This window comes from Schistosoma mansoni, chromosome 1 (genome assembly GCF_000237925.1).
Source record: "Schistosoma mansoni strain Puerto Rico chromosome 1, complete genome".
Taxonomy (NCBI): domain Eukaryota; kingdom Metazoa; phylum Platyhelminthes; class Trematoda; order Strigeidida; family Schistosomatidae; genus Schistosoma; species Schistosoma mansoni.
In genome coordinates this window covers 45,204,526-45,226,382 of record NC_031495.1, presented here as the reverse complement: position 1 = coordinate 45,226,382, position 21,857 = coordinate 45,204,526, and the positions used below count along the sequence as shown (strand labels likewise).

Below are 21,857 nucleotides of genomic sequence, written 5' to 3'. Positions count from 1 at the left end.
AGTAGCTGAGTGGATAGCGCGATGGTGTTTGCAGCGAACAGTACTGGGTTCGAGTCTCGAAGTGAACATCAACTCTGAGATGCAAGTACATCCAGCTGACGAGTCCCAAATAGGACGAAACGCGCGTCCTGGATTCTACTGCAAGCCACTAACCATTTTTGTTTATAATGCTCGTGAATTAAGGTTATATCGAGGCAATACGCACAGTATGCACATACATCAATAAGAGACTGATCAATTGCAGTCCTGAATATCAATGGAAAGACTCAAGCAAACAATACCAAGTGAATTTAATATTTATCTTAGTAGATGTTTAGTAATGAAAGAAGTGAAACTGATAGTAATTCACTGTGAAGTCAAGATCTATCACCCTTTATTTAGGATTTACATTTACTAAAGGTGAATGTATTTTTTGTTTTATTAAATTTTCCAGCGGGGGGGGGGTACAGCAGGTTTCATTCAATCAAGCTAGATAAACATTATTCCATCTGTCTATTCATAATAGTGAAAAAATAGCCATCCTCCTTACTTAAGGTGAATTATATATCAGCTATATGTAATTAACAGTTTAATACAGAATGTTCAGTAGCTCAAACAACAATCTAGTTAGATGACGATTTGATTAGATTGAACACGATATTTTAATGACATAAAAATTACAAACTGATACGTCTTGTACTTTAACGTATGGTACTAATTTTCCTAACCGCTTTCTAGTCGACTAATATCTCCAAAAGTTGAAATACGAACAAAAAATAAAAAGCCGGAACTAAGGAAAAAAAGCTTTACTCTTAAGGTTATTACATATACACACAGCATGGTTATTTGTAGAACCAGGTTTGACCATAAGATAATAGAAGCCTCTGAAAATTAACAATAACGTAAAATTTAATTTTCGAGAAACAAAAAACAAAAAAAACCATCAAAATCATTCCTCAATTTATCACTACTTACAAGTATTCGAGTGGATTCATGTCCAGATGCCAGACAAGAAAATAATTTAACCAGTGGAATTAAATGCTCCAAAAACTGTGTATGACTTTGCTGTATCATTGTGAAGTATAAACATATACATAAAAGAAATAAAAAAATAGGGAATTATAATGTCATATTTGTAAAACATGCTAATTCGGAACGATAATAATGATAATTTACCAGAATATTTTGTTGTAGGCCTTTCTCTCTTTGAGTAATGGAGCAGATCTATTATGTTCGCATAATTTCAAAGAAAAGAGAAGATGCAAATAAAACTATGATCAAAGAAATATCCTGTATAAAAATAGTTATATCACTATTATTATTGTTTTACGACATGACAAAAAGATTGAACGGACTTCAAATTGAAATATTATTATATTAATGACATCAATCCTTACAAAAGGCAGATAAATGGTGCTTTGAGTAAAAAAAATACATGGGCAATGATAATTAAAACTGAATATCCTAAAGACATCAATACATTGAATTAGATTGATGAGTCTAGGATAGCAATATTAAAGAGAGTTTAAGTTTTACGATGTAGATTAGAAATTCTGATCTGCCTAATTTCTTTTAAGATGCTGAAGAATATTACCCCTCACACAAAACATTATGCTCAAAAGACGAATTAAATAAACTCATATTTAACAACATTATCACCAAAGTACGACAAATATGCTCATAAGTGCTCACTGAAATGTGAATCTCATAATGAAAGGTTATTTGCTGTTTGCTTTAAAATAGTAATATCCATTGGGAAAATCAATGAACAATAATTATAATGTAAGTAATCAGCGGTCAAGTAATATTTGAAATACTCCTTAAATAAATGATATATTTATATTGAACATGTGTTGAAAGATGGACACTATCAACACCAACTGTAACAAATACTGATAAAACAATAATCAGTTACATCCTTTCCACTTTTGTGAAAGCAACATCATCAAGTAGCTTCTTTTACTAAAATACTTTGATTATAGTACGTTATCTTCATAGTTAGTTTGTCTTAACAGATAGAAATATGACAGGTATTGTAAAAAAATCAATTCCGTGTATAATCAATAATCCTTAAAAATCATTTCATGACAGTCTCATGTTGTTCGGATGCTATTCATCGACCGAGTATAGAAGGCTTCTTCCGCCAGATTTTAAATACAAGATTTTCGCATGAGGGTTGAGATAATACTATTCTATTGTCAAAATATATTTGGCACAGTTCTAAACCAGCGTTCATCATAAATGAAAGCTTACTGCTTTAATTAATAAGTCACCCTACAAAAGCCGGATTATATGTAGTGTGCAAATATTTGAATGTAATAAAGAATTTCAGTTCATTGAAACTAATATATGGCCAGTAGTTAAATAGTATTATAACGAGAAAAATCGTAATACTAATACCAGTGATAAGATATTGTTTAAAACACGTCTTGTAGCCTTGACTGATTTAATTTAAACAATGTGACTGATTTATTTTAGTAATATAGAATTGTAACTGTTCTTTTCGAATTTATCTACCTCTTTAACTTTCTAATCATAAGTATCTTCAAGAACGTAACTTTATTCGCCACCACATAATATATTGAGCAAGAAAATGACCTTATATTTAATCAGCAGTGATTTGATATAAACGAATGAAAGTTTAAATACGAATCATAGAGTCTGTCCTCTATGTATATTGGTGAAGTATTATCCAGAATGAATAAGCTTATACGATTAATAGGTTGCGGAGAGCAGCGTATATGTTGCAGATGAAATCCTTATTGTTTAAAAAGAGCTTGAATCACCACGTAGAATGATTAACACTATGTAGTTTATTATAGTGTACAAGTTTGTAGATATACACATAAATGAAGTTAATGGCTATACAAAATACCTAAAGCATACAAAATGAAACAGATTCTATTTCATGTAAGCTTTTTTCACCTAATCTAATCATCACAAACAAGATCAGAATTAATTCATTCGCTAAACATTGGAATGTTGAGAGGATATGATAAAATCTTTACCACTCATATTAAACTTTTGCATAATTTTTTTATGTTCGAATTGATCTGTACAATCATCAAAAGTTGAGTTTATACAAAATAAAGACAATTAAGTCAGTAGACGATTTACCACTTAAATATATTATAACGGACAAACACTATAAACAGATAAGATCTATACATTCACAAATATCTTAATATAATTTTACTGTAGTAAAACTACAGTATTTACAAAGAGTAATCTGCAGCTCTAACAGGCTTTCTCCTGGTACTAGTGGGCTCTGAAAAGAAGCTGATCGGTTTGATTTGTTGTTAACCTCAGTAATTTCTAAGACTCCACTACCTTTCGTCAACTTGAAATTGATACAGACAATGGTGTTATCTAGAATGACAATGTAATACACTTTGAAAATTATTTACAGATTAAAGAACTCTATATAACTACTAGTTACTTATAAAGATATAATTATTAAACTATTACACGTAAACTAATTAAATACATTATATTAAACTATTTAAATGAAAATGTAAAACATACAGTATCAGATGCTTCTTGAACAGCTTTTAATAAAGATGTAACACGATAGTCTACTTCACGTACAAACGAATTAGTATATACAGTCCACATATGCAATTCTGGACTTTTATCCAAAACAAGAACTAGAACATGACATACCCATGTCATTATACGTGTTGCTTCTAAATGAAGACAACTTTCTGTAAGTGGTTGAATGATCTGAATAGAAAACAAAAATGAAAATTACAAGACATTTATGTAAAAAAATGATCAGTTTATTCTATAATGGCACAGGTTATAAAGAAAAAAGGAAAATATCAACCTACTGTAAAAAATTATTTTAATATGATAAAGATATTGTATTCTGAGCAATTGAAAATTTACAATAAAGTAAATATGCAATTTTTATGAAATAACCACTATGTTAGTAGGAACAAATATTTACTAGTATAACAAATATGAAATGCAACTCACCAATGTATCATAGGTTTATGAGCTCAGTTATGAAATCTGTAGTCAAATGATTGAGAGCGTATATACACTAACTAAAAAGTTATCTATTCATGTGAGGATGGAACTTAACTGTTAAGCACTATAGAATATTCAGAAAAATTGAATTTTTCAGTTATCTGATAACCAGATTATTCTTAAATGACGCTCACAATGTATATGGGACAATTAGTAGCTATGAATATCCAAAGATTACCATTGACTTATAACTATGTGTAATAACATCTGAAACTAATAATTTATTTGAACAAGATTGACTTTATACTAACTAGACGAGGTATGGACCGATCATATATGTGCCTGGTCCTACGTTGTAGCTGACTGACTGACTTATACTAACTAGAAGTTTGTATACTCAGCTTATGAACCAGGTTCATTGCAAAGTACAACATGGTACTACACGTACATATGATCTGTTACTGATTGAAAAAGCAAGATCCTCAAATACAACACGGAGAACGCCAACCCAATCACACTTGATGGAGAAACTCTGGAAGAGGCGGAATGTTTCACGTACCTGGGAGGCATCATTGATAAACAAGGAGAATCTGATGCAGATGTAAAGGCGAGGATTGGTAAAGCAAGGGCAGCATTTCTACAATTGAAGGACATATGGAACTCAAAACAACTGTCAACTAACTTCAAAGTCAGAATCTTCAATACGAACGTCAAGACAGTCCTACTGTACGGAGCTGAAACGTGGAGAACTACTACAACCATCATCAGGAAGGTACAAGTGTTTATAAACAGTTGCCTACGCAAAATACTCAACATCCATTGGCCGGATACTATCAGCAACAGCGTTTTATGGGAGAGGACAAACCAGCTTCCAGATGAAGAGGAAATTAGGAAAAGACGTTGGAAGTGGATCAGACATACATTGAGGAAATCACCAAACTGCATCACGAGGCAAGCCCTAACTTGGAACCCTGAAGGGAAGCTGAAAAGAGGAAGACCAAAGAACACATTACTCCGAAAAAAAAGAAGCAGATATGAAAAGGATGAATAACAAGCGGAAAGAACTGGAAAGGATTGCCCGGGACAGGGTTGGATGGAAAGTGGTGATGGGCGGCCTATGCTCCTCCTTGAGGGGTGACAGGCGTAAGTAACTGATTGAAAACTAAAAGTATAAATAAACGGAGTCATTAGCTGTACTTTAGAACAGGAATAAACCATTAAGAATTATCAAACAAATAGATAAACATATCAAACTAGAACGGAATATGAAGTTGAATCTTGACGTTTATATCTCTCTTATTCAAACTATCAAAGACCTTATCAAATAATACCATGGATTGGTCTGATTACCCTTGGTGTTCTTCAATGTAATTTTATCTTCATTACCATAGCCACTCCTGTTGTTGCGCGTTCATAACTTCATCGACTGAATTTAACATCGTTTTTTTTAAACATCTTGTCCAGCCTAACATGTGTGGGCTTCGTTGCCTTATTAAACGTGTGCGATGGTATATCACATGGTCTAATTATCCAATCACAATAATTCACACGAGAAGGAATACGAAAAGAATATTGGAATCTTCCTAATGACGTCTATCTAATTACCAACAACAGTTTGATCACAGAAACAAAAGAAACATGAAATGATTTTAAAACAATCAGTTTCTTGTGAGAAGAAATACAAAGTTGTACATCGTATTCAGTGTTTTCAATTTGAAAATTGAGTTTTATGTCCATATGATTTGAAAAGAAAATTTCGTGAATAATGCCAGTATTTGGGTGAATTTTTCAACTTAAATATATTTCCTTAGAAAAAAACACTTACTAGTAAGGCAATATCATCGCCAGTAATTCCTAGACCAGCAGAAGTGATTACATGAGTTCCGAATTGATCTATCGCCTCAACTGTCTGTGAATTAGCATATTGATTAGCTAAACGCCAATAAATTAAACCACGAAGTAGACCAGTGAGAGCAAAAGTTCCATGGTCTAATGGTACACAAGAACACGTTGAAATAGTTATACGACTATCAACAGGACATGATCCTAATTGTCTGTCAGTCGATGCAGTTGAATCAACAGAGTTCTGATGAAATTTTTGAGACGCAACTTCAGGATTAAATTCATTGGGAGATGTAAAAATGACAGATGCACCTGATGAAGTATTATGGTTGGTAGGAGTATTACTAGTAGAATAAGTTAACGTGGTATTACCACTAAGAACTCTCTTGGTACGTTGATAACGCGGTGTTGAATAGCAAACATTAGGTAATACTGGAGGCATAGTTCCTGTTAAATGACTATAACAGGCAACTAATTTAATCGGTTCTTCTTCATTGTAAACTAAATATTAAGACAAAATAAAATTCATGATCGGAAATGAAAATACACATGAAAAGTTTGGTAAAATGTAGCTTATGCATGAAAAAATTTCATGAAATATATTTACATTAGAAACAACTAATGTAAATAGCGAATAGTTATGCTTTGAGAAGTAGAAATCGAAGAGAGAAAAAAATCAGAGAATTTTTCACATCGCAGTTATACAGTAACTAAGTAGGTTGTGATATTATTTACAATGAAAATGCATTTCATTATCGATGAACATCAAGATAAACACACACACATTAAATTATAGTTATGAAAATCTATTTTTAGTGTATAGCTTGACCCAAACTTTTAAAATCTGTCACTTTTTAAAAATAAGCAATAAAGGGGATTCTAGTACTGACTGAGATAGACCTAACCGTTACTTTCACCTTGACGTGGTGGTCAGACTTGCCTATCGTGATAAACCAATCGTACTATAGTGGCTGGAACAATCGTTCATCAAGGTCCTATCATACCAAGCAGGTCGGTTGAAAGGCGGTAAAACTAAAAGCAGCAAACCTAAGTGTTATATCGCGTGAGTGTGTACGTGCCCAGTTGATATACATGAACGTGATAAAACCGCCATCTGGAGAGCAGTGTTTTATCGATCGGATCAATAATACACAAAGCTGCATGAGCAGTCTTGAGTACTTATCAGTCTTGCTATCTGCCTAGCCCAGCCAGTTAAGTCTAGAACACCAATAACAGCCTCTGCAATATGAATCATTATTCTCAAACATACTGGGTTTATATACCAAACAAACTGATCATATCGTACCATACAATGGAAAATAACATTCGTACAAGATTGGGACAAATGTGACTGTGAATAGGGGGAATAGCAATCAATAGACTGGGTATAACTCAGGAATGGTAAATCGTATAATAATAGTCTATAGATCAAAATAAAGCTTATAATAAGAGGGACACGAATATGAATAGTTTAGTTACCTAGCAATTATACAATAAGAAATATACATATCATATTGGTCCATAAATAGTTCTCAAAGTTACCATTCAGATATCGCCACAGGATATAAGACTAAGGTCCGAAGACTATAGTCACCAATGGTTGGAGACTCTGAGTGGCATAGCTCAGAATCGATCACAATAAATTAGGTGTACACACTTTTTGTCTCCCCTTAAATTGTGAGATAAAATTAATATAGACCTTTTTTTCTACGAACTAATTTCTTCGCTGATTATATCCTTATATGCAATCCTTTTTTATATATTACTACAACTGAAGTAACTACTTCTATGAATTTGATGTTAATATTGCTGTGCTAACGAGGTATGGTAACTTGGACCGATGCATATATGTGTTTGATCCTAAGTTGTAGATGACTGACTGAGATATAGGCAATCGAAATTCCAATAACATTTTTTCATTTCAGGGATTTATCTTTTTACCAGATCAATAGGCGTAATTAAGTATTAGCGTGTTATTCTCTTTACTACAATTAAAGTATATGCTAATTACGAGGACTTTAATTACGTAACAAAGATTTATCAAGGATAGATGATCAAAATTAAAATTCATTTGAAACAAGTAATTGTGTTGAAAGTTTGTGGTGAGTTAAATTTTTACACCTTTAGATAACAGTTGAGTGTGAAGAACTAATTCTAGAGAAGATAGATTGAGACAAAGAATATACCTTATCTACTCAGAGTTATCCATGGATTACGATAAGGATACTAGACGGCCCGAAGATGTGCACTGATAAGTACTCCAGTACTAGAACGGGACAGTTGTCTAGTACTTCCTAGCCTTCAGCAATTGCTTAACATCAGTTCGTGATGAGAACTTAAATTCAACAATCTCAAAAAAACCGTATAAAGTAGCAGTAACCAAGTGCTCACTAGTGACTGTTTGTGTGAGACAGTTCCCGGAATTTTCGGAAGCCATGACTAGTGCCATTAAACCAATTTGGGTGTGGGGCAATTATATACTAATTATTTTGAAAGATGATAGGATAGTAAAGCGATCCAACTGAAATTCAACATGTACACCACTGGATGCCATCTTGATGGTCTAAAGCTTAAGTGTTCGCCAAAAGATCTAGAGGTTCCGGGTCCAATCCCTAATTGAATCGAGGCGCACTTTTGGAGAGTCACATGCCAGAAAGAAATAATTTTCCAGTACCTTCTGGTATTCAGTCGTCGTTTTACTAAGATCAGTCCGCGATTTAAACTACAAAAATGATAATAAAAGTAACCATGAATATCAGGCACGCTAGTGTCACATGAAAGCCAATCATTGAATTATTCTTTTTATAATTTAAAGAATAACTGATGACAATTCCACATACCATTGTGTTAACTCTCCAAAAGTTTAAAAGAACGCATTCAAAATAGGATAAGGTAATAAATCGTGAGGTATGATTTAAAAGCAAAAGTAGATATTTTACCTAGTAGGTATTTTATACTTCCTGTGATAAATATGAATAAACCAATAAAGATATATACGGGATTATTATAGAGATTAATAAATTGGAATCAGTCAACACATTTAAAATATTACCAAATAGTAGGTAATGTTTAGAGGTATGAGGAAAAGTAATGATAAAGTGTGTAGAGGCAAGACATTAAAAGATGGCAGTATTCCCAATAATAACAACGAAGACATTGCAAAGTAAGCTCATACATCTTGTATAACATCCAGGAAAGTAAATACTGAAGTTTATTTCGGAAGATTTGCAATGAACAGCTTTTAGTTGAAATTCCTTTTTCCAAAAAAAAACACTACAGTCAGCTGTGCCATATATAGTGGTTGGTATTAGTGTACCAAAATATATAGACTGAAGCTTAAAAAATGTTGGTTTTCTACTCTGGGTATCAATCAGTGACCTTCACTATGCAGTTAGATATTAAACTGAAATGACAGTTAGAGCATTTTGTTCTTCCTTACAAGCTAGGATGACTAGTTTGACGAAATTACATTAAGCTCCCAAACACTAGCCAATATCTCAGTAAACTTAAGTTATAAAACAAAACCATTGTGACCGTATATCTTTGGAGTTAACCAGGCAAGTCCTGCAGATGCACTGAAATGACAATCAAGCAGTCGAAATAAACTTTTAGTGGTGTATTAGAAACAATTGAAAATAGGTCAACATTTCAGTAATATTGAATAAATATTTAATTTTTAGTGAAACTCGAGGATTTCATTAAACTGAATTAAGCCGAAAAAACTACTACAATAAAAATAAAGATTTGTTTATTAATGGATAATAACAGAATCTATTAATAAGATACAAAGAATATTGGTTAAATGGAACAAGAAATTCTTTAATTTTTAAAACAGAAGAAAAACAACGACATGCTCATTAAAATAAGCTTACTTTTTTTAAATGAATCTAATGCATTTGGTAAATGGAAGAAGAGATGTAACATCAATTTCAGTGAAAATCTAGCAGCCTAAAAAAGGGAAACATAATTGAGATGATTGGTGATGAAGGTAACAATATCAGGATGGTATAAGTATTAACTGATAAAATTGCTAGAATGACTGAGTTGATCAAGCTGATAGTTCCTTCAGAGAACTAATATACAAACTGTAATTGAATGGTTATCAGAAGACAACAAATTACCAGCTGAATAAATGTATTTGAGGATTAAAACCATCATTTTAATACAAAATATTCTATCAATATATAGTGTGACTGAATTATCAATTAAGAAATCCTCAATATTATTGAATCTATTCAGTGTAACTTTTTGACGGTACCAGGGTTTTAATATCATTAGGTTGCAGACACCAATTTTGTTACATGTACTTCTGTTTGTGTAAGAGATTAGTGTTCCAAACTCTCAAACACATACACACGGATACACTAAAAGCATTTCTTGAAGATGGGTACATAGATCTTCACACGGTTACTCAGTAACGCGGATAATTAAACTATGATATAATTTCCTCTTGGATTGATCTGTCTTCGGCGGGTGTAAATTATTATCTTTTACAATATCATAACTCAAAATAGAAAAAGTACCAAATATTGACCAATCAAAGCTGTGTGTTACTATCACTCTAAAATATTATTTAGATATCAGCAATCAGTGTAATAATTCACGAAGGAAAATTCTGAATTAACTGATGAAGCTTGAATAAATATTCTATTTTGCACTAAATGATTTAATGACATTAGTGTTGGGAGAATAAGCAAATGTAAATCATACACCAGTAACTACTATTAACAGACTAAACTTTATTAAAATATCAAAGTTGTAAGATACAGTAAGCAATATGTATCAAAAAAGTGTCAGTAAATCTGTAATTTGCACGACGTAATAAGAACCAAACTACCAGGATAACTACAAATTTATTAAAAAACAAAACTGCACCAAGGTATATCTCATACATAACCTCACACCATACTGAAGTATTCAGAAATGATACTCATATCATTATTATTTATATATACATAGAATACTTTAATGGTGGAATAAATATTGCCAGTAGCATGTTAAATTAACTAGGATGAGTTAATAACAAAAAAATTCCTTGCCCATGGTACATGGATATGATACATGGTTTATTATATGATTTGTGAAGGGGAACTATGATTTGCATTAGGACTTTACTATACTTAGTAGTGGGGGTACTATACCATACTTCCATCAATAATTTCAATCATACCGGCTGTTCCCTAATTTTATACTCATTATCTGTGATTAAAGTCAAATGCCGATACAATTTTGCATGTTATCTAACTTTTGAAAGAAGCATATACTTCGATACATCAAAAGAAAGATAGCCAATCTCCACAATTTCTTTATTAAAATATATTAACGCAAGATACCATACTTGGAACAATTAACGAATATAAGTAGTCTGTTTCCCTATATCTAGAAATATCAGAGATGATAGACTTATTATTAACTCCATGTTGAGTAGATATACAACTGAAACAATTAACAAATGTCAAGTGTGATATTTTCATATAAAATTTTAGCAAATTTTACTGTTTGACTGAATAATAACCAATTTTATACATTGTAGGATAGTTAATATGCGTCTTTGTTTTTTTAGTGAATATATTTGGGATAGATAATAATAATAATAATAATAATAATATGAAGTGTGACAAAGAAACTGCAATAAGAGAAAGGAGATATAGAGAATCATCAACCACATACCAGTTGATTACTTGGACTAATAGTACGATTACAACCAATACGATTGCATAGAGCTTTTCCTCGATCCATTGAATTTGATTTAGGTTGATCACCTGACAGGAGACGATGCCTACATGAAATGAACATAATGATTTGATGGCACAAATTCAATGCACCGCATCGATGAAGACGTTCAGCTAGTTCATAGCTTGTAGATAATACGGATAAAATTTCTATAAGTGAGCATCTAGCGTTTGCTGTTAATACAAGGGCAGATTGATTGGATGATAAGATCAAGTTGTTGTTACTGCTGGTGGTAGTGCACTCCGAAGTTGTATCAGGAAAACTGAATAAAAGTGAACTGATCAATACTTGTAATGTTGCTTCTGTGAAAAGTTCCTTCAGATTAACAAATAAAAAAGATCAATAACTTGAATTCTGTATACATAACAGAATACAAAGGACTGTAATAACAGATTGTACACAATTAAGGTTAGTCATATATTAATAAGTAGGTTAATTAGATAGTAAGATTTTGGACTACTGAATGATGAGGTGTAAGAACCTTTCCTACTTCAGGTTTTGACTGACGATACTAGTAGTTTATATATATAAGTATTAATTCAGTGAGGACATATGAACAATCAATAAACATGATGATATAACAGAAACATTATAATACAAAGTATACAATTCGAACGATAACAATATAAGGCTGTGTAAAATTCACTTACGATAGCAATTTTTTCTCGAGGTGATTGTACAACTACCGAACCCAAGTCTCCAGCTCTGAAGAGACTACGCAGGAATAATAAATCTGCTTCACGAACCATCGGGTCTGTTTTCTCACTTAAAATTACTATTTATAGAAAGAGGAAAGGAATAAGGCAAGATAAAATATATTGAAACTGCATAATTTTATTTAAACTAAGTAATTAGTCTTTTTTATAGATTTTGATAGAACTCCGTCTTCCCATTGTTTTATCAAAATTTAGTGACTGTTTGGAATAAGAATAAGGAGGTAATGTTTATACTAGTTTAAACTGTAGTCAATAAACAATGATATACATATACATATATGCTACAAATTTTATTAATTTAATGCAAGTGATCATCCTTGTAGGATATTAACGTTTCTGAATTAGATCGGTGATGTAAGGAATGTTATCCTTTTCAAGACTTAGTCTACAACAAGTTACATGTTACAGGAAAGCGACTAAAGGATATATGAATATCCATCAGTTTACAATATATCATGATTTTGATGTAAAACAAATTCATTTCGCACTGTTACTTCTCGGAAACTATAATGAGCTTATAATATAAATAGAAAATAATGAATTTTAAACCGTAGGTTGTTACATTTAGATAGCAAAACAAGACATCGATATTACAATAGTTTATGGTTGAAAAATTCTTTTATTGAAGATCGTATGACCGCTATTTTTCTTTTCATTAAAATTTTATCTTAGGTTATACACATTTTTTAACTTCATTAATTGATTGTATATTTATGGCTATTTTAGTTTACGAGAAACTATGAAATTGAATGAATTCATGTTGTTCTGTACACCACATTATTCTAATTATGATCAAAATGATTAAACGAACTCAAAGGTGTATAAGGTTTCATTATCTATTTGATAATAAAACTGGAAGATGATTGGTCACTGAGCGTGAGAAAACGGGTAATTAGCCTGCTGATTATTAAACATGTGATGTCCTTTTCTTTCACTGATTTCTACTGCGAACTCACTGAGGATGACTGCTTTTAATTCTGTTGAATAAAGTATTATCTAGTCTATAATCTGATTCTAAACAATATGTTACATCAATCTATCATCCTGAAACCCTTTCTCAGCTTTCGCTTGATTTAATAAACATCATTTTAGAAAGAATTACAGATAATTCAGCGAAGAAAATCTCTTCAACAATGTCATCTACCTGAGCTGTACAATCTTATTTATGGTAATTTATTTGAACAAATAGATAACAGATATAAATAAAATATGACTGAATCCATTTTAATCTGTAGACCTAAGTCATCCAAAGTCTCTACTACACTTTTTCATGGCACCCATGAACCATTAGTTACACTAATGCATTAAAAGTATCAATAATAAGTATAAATTCATACATACATGGTAAACCTTTTTCTACATCTTTCAAAATATAAGCATACTACACATACAAATAATACAACTTTTCAAACAGATATGCCAAATACTTATTATAGGTACAGTACTTAAGTAATTTTTACAAAATAGTACATTTAATAGAAATTGTCTTAAAAAGATCAAAAAAGGGCACATAAAATGTAAGATTTTGTCGATTGAATTATTCAAGTAACAGATTTTTAAAAAGTCGGATTAATACATTCAATATTTTACAGAAATAATTCCATTAATCTGTCTTACAAATATTATCTAATCATAAAAAAGGTAGGGCTATTCCTATCGTAAGTAGTTAGCACTGTTACAATAAATTGCTAAATTATTTTCTCACTTCGATTCAGTATTTTTCACACTACTAAAATGAGTAGTCACTAGATTTATACAAGTACTATATAATCAAGTAAATACTCCACTGCTTTTCTGTTAAGGGCTTATATGCAATAGTGTATGGGTAGATTTGTGTAGACAAGAAAGAGTAAACAAAAAGAATACTGACTAGTACTATAAAAAGTGATTTATTTACTCTAGGTGAAATGCATGTATATCTAGTCAACAAAACTTTCTTCCATGTATTTAGTGAGACATTTATGTTAGAAGAGAAATGATGCATGAAACAAATATCATTTAGTTCCTACCTTTCTAAGACAAGCCAATAATGTAGAATAAATGCTGATAATTTAGAGCAATCGCATCAGCATGTAGACAGTTTTTCTAAACGAAATGACATTAATTAGATTGAAATATGGTTGAAGCTAGGAAGCTCTTGCAACGAATAATAGTAATAATAATAATAATAATAATAATAGTAAAAATAATAATAATAATAGCTTACAATTCATGAAATTAGTCAAAAGTTCCGGATGATTAAGAATATCATCTGATAATGAAGAACAATCTCGAACTAGACTGTTGACTAAGCCGAATAAGTCAATGCACACATTGATATGTGTGGTAGACCATTGATTTAAACGACTAAGTGAATTGAGCAACCTGAAATGTATGATAATGAAAAATGAACAAGTATAGAGTTGAAAAAGTAAAAGGGAAGGAGCAATAAAAGCACAAATAAAAGTTGAGTGAAGCTAGGGAAAGGAAAAATGTAGAATTTCTCTAATTATAATTTATTCGACTTGACATACTATAAATAGGTTACGATAATATTTTTGTTTACTGACTACAAGCTATATTCGATGTATCAGTAATTCATTGTTTTATGTTTTATTACCATTCATTATTGTAACATAAATGTCCTTAATATGTAATTCTTAAGATCTCTTCAATTAATTATATTTTGTGATCACACAATTCTGATGTATGAATAAAATTATGACTTCATGGACTAAAAAATTGAATTTCAGGTCAAGTAAAGCATGATCAAATTAGGTTGAAGCTACGTCAATTCAAAGAGATCGACAACCAGTAGTTAAGTAATACATTCTGTTGAAAGATGAGTACATCGATATACATTCGACTACTGAGCTACATTAGTGTTATGTTACATACAGTGTAAAATATAATCATGAAGGTTTGTGATCATCAGTTTTACACTAGATTGTTTCTGATTGCAGGTTTGAAGGACATATGTTTTTAATATTGTGTTCCCTGAAATGAAACAAAAACTTCAAACTAAAAGAAGTTTAATTTCAAAAATATTCTGCAAAAATTAATGGGTTAATAATGTACAACTTTGAAAACAATTAAAAGTCTGCTTTACTTCTTGACATAAATGAAGAGTACATGATTTAATTTTGAGGGAATTTAAATCTAAATCACATGTAAAATAATTCGTGATCAGATAAAATTAATACAATTATTCAGTGGAAGTCCATTTTGAATGCATCTTTCATCGGCATAAAAATTTAGATCATATCAATGTTCAATTGACGATTACATAAACATCAATTAAGAAATCTGGTACGAAATCAGGTTTCGTGCTCTTAAAGTTGTGTATCGAATGTTTTATGCATTCAGACTTTGACCTGTTATAAAGTCATATTGAGTTTCATTGATAGTTTAAGCTAATAAGAATTGTCTTCGGAAAAACAAACCATACCAACGGCCTTGAGCAATTTCAAGAATGGTCTTGCGGTTAATCATAATATCCTAAGACCTGACGTCTTAATCTTAACAATCAGAATGAAGGCTGTTTAAACGACTACCATACCTGAAACAGTGGTCACCGGTGTTCATTTAATCTATTCAATTATCAAAAACATCATTCGTTGCACTTTTAGTTTCGGTCTCCCAAAAAAGTGCCATTTCTAGTAAACTTGCTTCCCTATGATGTGGCGCATCTTGAAGCGAGCTCCCTCTTTGGATCCCATATCATCCCTGAATATCATTTATTGTCCATAGAAATACATAAGATGCTATTTCCCAATAGTCCGAGGTTCTGGAAGTGACTGACGATCATATCATCAACAAAATTAGTTAAATTACGAAATCTAGTCAAAAACATATTTTCTTATATCAGGCTATCTACATTTGTACTTCAGAAATCGCGTTTTAGTTATAAAATTGAGATATTCATTCCGACTGTTAGTTGCTTTTTTGCCTCAAAACCATCAGCATAGTTTAGTTCCAAAATTTTAGATTATCAATACACCATGTATGTCTGTAAACTTAATAAATAAATTTATGCCTGGCTATTTTTTGCCAATATTATTGTTTCGTTTGCGATCCCATAATTTTGTCAACAAGATCTACTGCCTTTACTTTTTGAAACTCAATATCCTTAAACTTGAAAAAGAAGTTGCTTACTTATTGGCTATGAAGCATATGGGATAATAGCTCTGAAGATAGTGATTAATACTAGTGGAAACTACTATTTTCTTGCCACTGGATAGTAAACTTTTAATTGTAAAGTAAGCACAGATATCATTATATACCAATAAATATTCAAACTCACCGAGGACGAAGAACAGAGCTGTTTCCACAACCAGCTTGTTCATTACACTAGCCACAACGAACTGACGAAGAATCCTATTACAGTCAACAAATAACGCAAAATAATTAAAATTATGTTAATACCTATGATAAATAATCGTAAAAGTAATGGGTTACTTTTATGTAGAAAAACGTTACTAGTCATGCAGAAATTCTAGTAAAAACGATATCTATTAGGTAACCTAGAAATTTCATGGAATCAATACGTTACCAAACGAAACTTGGTGAGAATTGCAATTTTTGCGGAATATGATTAATTCACTGTCTTTTTTGGTTTTTTATGGTTTTTACACAACCTTATATAGTTCGGGATAGTATATTTAGCTGATGGGTTCGTGCAATCAAATTTCGATTTTACAGATTGACTACTCACAAGTAACACATGTTTCAAAACGAAATTATTCTAGTCACATTCTCAGGGCTACCTTGCATTGAGGATAATGAGTCTTCGATAAACTCCTTTTTTCAACCTTCCTCAAAAAGTTGGGTGAAAGATATCTCACTGAATAAGAAGTCCGTTAAAAAAAGAATACGATGTAGAAATCTAGCCACTTTACATGAGGAATTATGTAAATTTTTTTTGAAACATGTCAAACTGGACACAGAAGTCAAAGTGCGTTGGTTAGAAATTCGAGTGTTAAGAGCAACAAAATCGAAAAACAGTACGAGATGGTGTCAAATAAAGTCAAATTCTGACTCCTAGAAAGCGGGATCGGTAATTTGTCCTTCGAAATGCAATATTTTCGGTAACTATCAGCAGTTATATCTCGTAGCATCATAATGGAAATGAGTATATTGATGAGTTTAAAGATCCTTTATATATAGTAGGATTCCTTTAGTAACATAGTGAACATGCCAATGAAGTTTATAGCATTAGTTAGATGAAATGGTAGACACGAAAACATTTCACTTCTTAGTGTTAAATTACGACAGTCAAACCAGTCTAAATATTACTCTAGATTTGACAGGCTTGAAATCATCTTAAGTATTCATCCATACTGAAATGAAACTTCGACGTCCTTAGAGACTGTGGCTAGTGAATATATTATCTATGACCCCCAAGTTGATTATGGTTTTCGAATAAAAACTGTAGCTAAAAGGCCAGAAGTTGAATGTGAACCATGCGTCACGGACAGCTTAGATGAAGGCTCTCACAATCTAATTTAATTAGAGACTTATAGAAAAAGTGACAGTTCTGTTCAAAACTACCATTAGTGATTTAAAGATCAACTAGGTAATACCAATGTAGGGTTAAAAAATATGGTTGAAATAGAACTCTAGTGAATACAAATATGTTTCAGAATATGAAGATCTGGTGTGTCCTCTACTGGAATTAGAATCTTTGGATTTCAAGAATCATGTGAATAAAGTTAATTTCTTTGGCAGTAAACACGACGGGACCATATTTTCCGTCAACAAATCGCAACTGATCTTCGCACATTCAACTGAAACTTTAGTGAGTTTATCCCATAAAGAATGGTATCTTTAACCTTAAGGAAGAAACCTACTGGAAGCTGACATTTTCTCAAACCTTAGTCTGCCATACCATTTTCGGTGTTACTTGCGGTTAAATAACATTTTCATTTACACTTCAGGCTGTGACCAGGTGCTAGGCAGGTGAAACCCGATCTAATCTGAGTCGAGCTGGTATTCAAAGTGTTCTTCACATAAATTCAATGGACTGATCTGAGAATGCACTCAACCTTCAGCCATTGGTTTGAAGTTTTGAATCCCATTCCAACTATCTTGATAAGAACAATACAGTGGTCCTCCTGTAAAAAATATGGCATCGAATAGAGCAGGAAAATTTTTATTTGGCTAATAAGTTGGGTTATAAGTTTTATTATTTTTAATAACCCCTGTTCAAAACCGATTTGCAGACAGGGAACAGACAGTATTTTTTACTAGGTAGACAATTAAATGGTGTTTATTACTATAAAGAGAGGGGATGTTGGGGTCGGGTTAAATGAAAAGAATGAGGTAATATTACTACTTAACGGAGTAAGCCGTAAAACATATTTCATTGTAGAAAAAAACGTAACATTCTGCAAGAAAAAGGCATTCTAAAAGCGATTGTTAAAGAATATCCTAACTGTTGGGGCGATCCTGAAAATTTCTCGCAATAGACATAACAAGCTCAGGAAACATTAAGAAGCATTTTATCCAATCAGCGTTTGACTAGAAGTTTTGCTAGAAACATCATGAAAATAAAAAGTCACATGTAGAGGTTCTGATTGGCTGATTACTACACTGCCACTATGTTTAGTAGCATTCTAGAATTTTCAGGAAAATCCAAGAACTTCTAAAATACCATAAAAACCCTATATTTTCTGTACATAAATGAACTTTGGAGTAAAGTGCTTCTCGTATATTTTGCGTCTTTTCTCTCGTGTTCAAGTCGCTGTGTAGATTTAGCTTGGGGGTTACAAAACTAGCTTAGGATCCGAGTATAGCATCAATAGCCAAGACTTATCACTACCAGTATATTCACAGCTCCTGCATAAATAAAACCTACAAAGCTTAATTGTATTCCACAGAAGGACTGAGAGAGCATTAAATTTTAGAGATAAGTGTTTTCTACCAAGTTATTGCAAAAATCAACTAGACCTGTTAACTTCAAGTAAATATAACTGAAATAATATGATAGCGGTTGAAATCAATAGGTATACAATAGGATTTAGCACGTGTTTATGCATGCATAAGATACAAATATATATCTATATACCACGTGAATAACTTCTTTCGATAAATCATGTAAACAAGCAGACAATATATATACATAAAAAAAGCAAATTCTTTTAATCAATAGATGCACTATAAAGTGAAAACTAAATCACTTTTTTTGGGTATTTTCTTTCGATTGATTGTGAAGAATAAAAGGGATAAACTGTTTTAAAAAGTATTGTTATGCAGATAGATATAAAATGTTTTAAGGAAACTAATCAAAGAATTTCACTTGAATAATGGATACGAATTAAGGACATATATTTAATAAATAATAAAAATGTCAAAGAGGAATTATGATAATAATTTCTTACTACAAATTAATAATTATAATTGGTATTACATATTTAAAAAGTACTAGAAAACTCTATGACGACAATGAGAAGGATAAAATAGCAGTTTTCGTACTTTTATTATTATTAGTAGTATTATTATTTTATGGATTTCCAGGTGAGTCGGAAACCTTTAAAAATTCTAGCTATAATAATTTGATCTATTTATAAGAAATTGAAATTTGGTACAACAGAAACATCAAGAGATGTGAAATACGAAATAAGATGATAATTTTTTTAAGAAACAAAGAGAAAATTTCGCCAAATAATACCAAGAGGAATATCAGTAATAGAGGATACAGTTCGTATATGAATACAAATTTTGTCTGATTTATAGATACCTGTCGCAGTTTATGAAGAACACAGTACAGGACCACAACAACATCACTGGTATCTTCTTTTCTGAACTATGTCAGTGTTATATCTAGAGCCTTGATTCTTAATATGCCGCGAACTACTCGACTACTTGAACGATAGAACCCGCAACGTCGCAAAAGAGAGAAGACAAAGACTGGTAAGTAGGAAGTTTATTCCCCAAATCAGTGTCAAAATATAGCACAGAAATCTCGTGTATTTATAGTTTTTTGGCTGAATGTAAATCCTCATTTAGGTCAACCAATAGGCACATAGGGGTCATGCTAATCCATCCAATGGGGAAGCTACACGTCGACATTCTAGAACATTCCCCTAGCAGTGATTGGATGGAATGTCTGTGGCTCTTCCTGGGCTTCTTAAGGCTTCCTAGAGTCTACCGACGGGCCGTCCTTACAGTCAGTCAACTACAGAAGGCTCTAAGTTATATAGTTAGTAGTCATTTCACCTGACAATTGTCAAGTGAAATATGGTGACCCAAAACAACTGCCTTTTATTTTGAAGCATCATGTTACAAGGTGACTATATATGTGCTTTATCTATTCAACTGAAGTGTCAAGAAGTAATTATCAGTGAGGTTAGTGAGATATTATGGATAATATATGTGAGCGTTGACAAAGTTAGTGTTTTAAAGTGATATCACCAACATAATTCATCATTTTTAATACATCCGAATTTTGCCGAACATGAGTATTACTTACATGATTTTGATATCGAATGTACATAATCCCACGGATGTAACGATGACAAGGGACACGGAAAAGTAAGAAGCACATACCGTGCTCCAAATGATGAAGTGAGATTTTGGTAGCATATATGTCACTGCATAGAAAAACGATCTCATCAACATACTAAACATTGAGAATGAATCCCTAAGGTAACGGATCTACATTCAGTTTGTCACACATTTTCGAAAGATGTGTTCAGTTTTCTAACCAAACTGTTGCTTCCACCATACGAAAGAGAAACGGGAAGTGTATCCCCAGGATATTATAGCTTCAAGTATCAACAATACTTTCCAGTTTTTTGGCGTTCATAGAGAATTATTGAGTACGGGACGAACTCATCAGACCTATTATACCCGTGGGTTAGGTAAACTGTCACTTATCGTGGTCCGCTCAATATCTTTGATAATCGTTATTTAGCGAGCCATTCACCTTACACATTACACTATAGGTACCGAGTTTCTAGCCATTAGTGGATTGAATAATTTGGGACAACACTCATAAGATGCAGCTGTTTTTTCTATGCTAGTAAAAGGTTTAGAACACCACATTTCAAAGTCCTTAAGTAGGCTGTGAAATTTTGCATACGTTTTTGTACTCATAGTCAGTCGTAGTAGATATTTAAATATAAAGAAGCTAACTGTAAACTAGCGTTACGCCTTTTATATAATAAGAGGAAATTCAACGAGTGTTGACATAAATATCTAGTTGACTTCATCAAAGTACTAATTTGAAAGTGCCACCAAGAAAATTGTTTTTGACAGTGAATTTGTAAACAAATTTTTACTGGGTTTTCTATGCCGACCAAGTGAATAAATAGTATGCAAATTATTCGGAAATATTAAAATCTCTGATACACAAAGAACATAAACTATTAAAGAAGATAATATTGGATATCACGCAATCTTTAATGCCGAAAACTTACCGAATGGATTTTAATACGAGTAATGGATTATCTGAGCAAATATCTTGCTCGACTGAAGCTTCAAGACGAGCAACCACTTCCTGCCACAAACTTGAAACACCTGAACTGTTTGTTCGGTCTGTAGGTTGCTCAAAATTGGAGAGATTCTGAGTGATGTTAGAATCAATAGATGGCATCTAAAAGCAATCGGAAATACAATTATTCTTGACCATGTCAT

General features: G+C 32.0%; 1 protein-coding gene across 1 annotated transcript in view; it reads right to left on the bottom strand.

The window, feature by feature from the left end:
* The window catches only part of Smp_125870 (hypothetical protein), a gene marked incomplete at both ends in the record, with an annotated part of 39,354 nt that extends 24,899 nt beyond the window's left edge, over positions 1-14,455 (bottom strand). Inside the window, 7 exons of the mRNA XM_018794572.1 lie at positions 955-1,044; positions 3,505-3,702; positions 5,777-6,294; positions 9,666-9,741; positions 11,464-11,841; positions 12,177-12,301; positions 14,449-14,455. Coding sequence (XP_018648972.1) covers positions 955-1,044; positions 3,505-3,702; positions 5,777-6,294; positions 9,666-9,741; positions 11,464-11,841; positions 12,177-12,301; positions 14,449-14,455 — 1,392 coding nt within the window. The remainder of the gene's footprint in view (positions 1-954; positions 1,045-3,504; positions 3,703-5,776; positions 6,295-9,665; positions 9,742-11,463; positions 11,842-12,176; positions 12,302-14,448) is intronic.
* Positions 14,456-21,857: the final 7,402 nt, after the last annotated feature.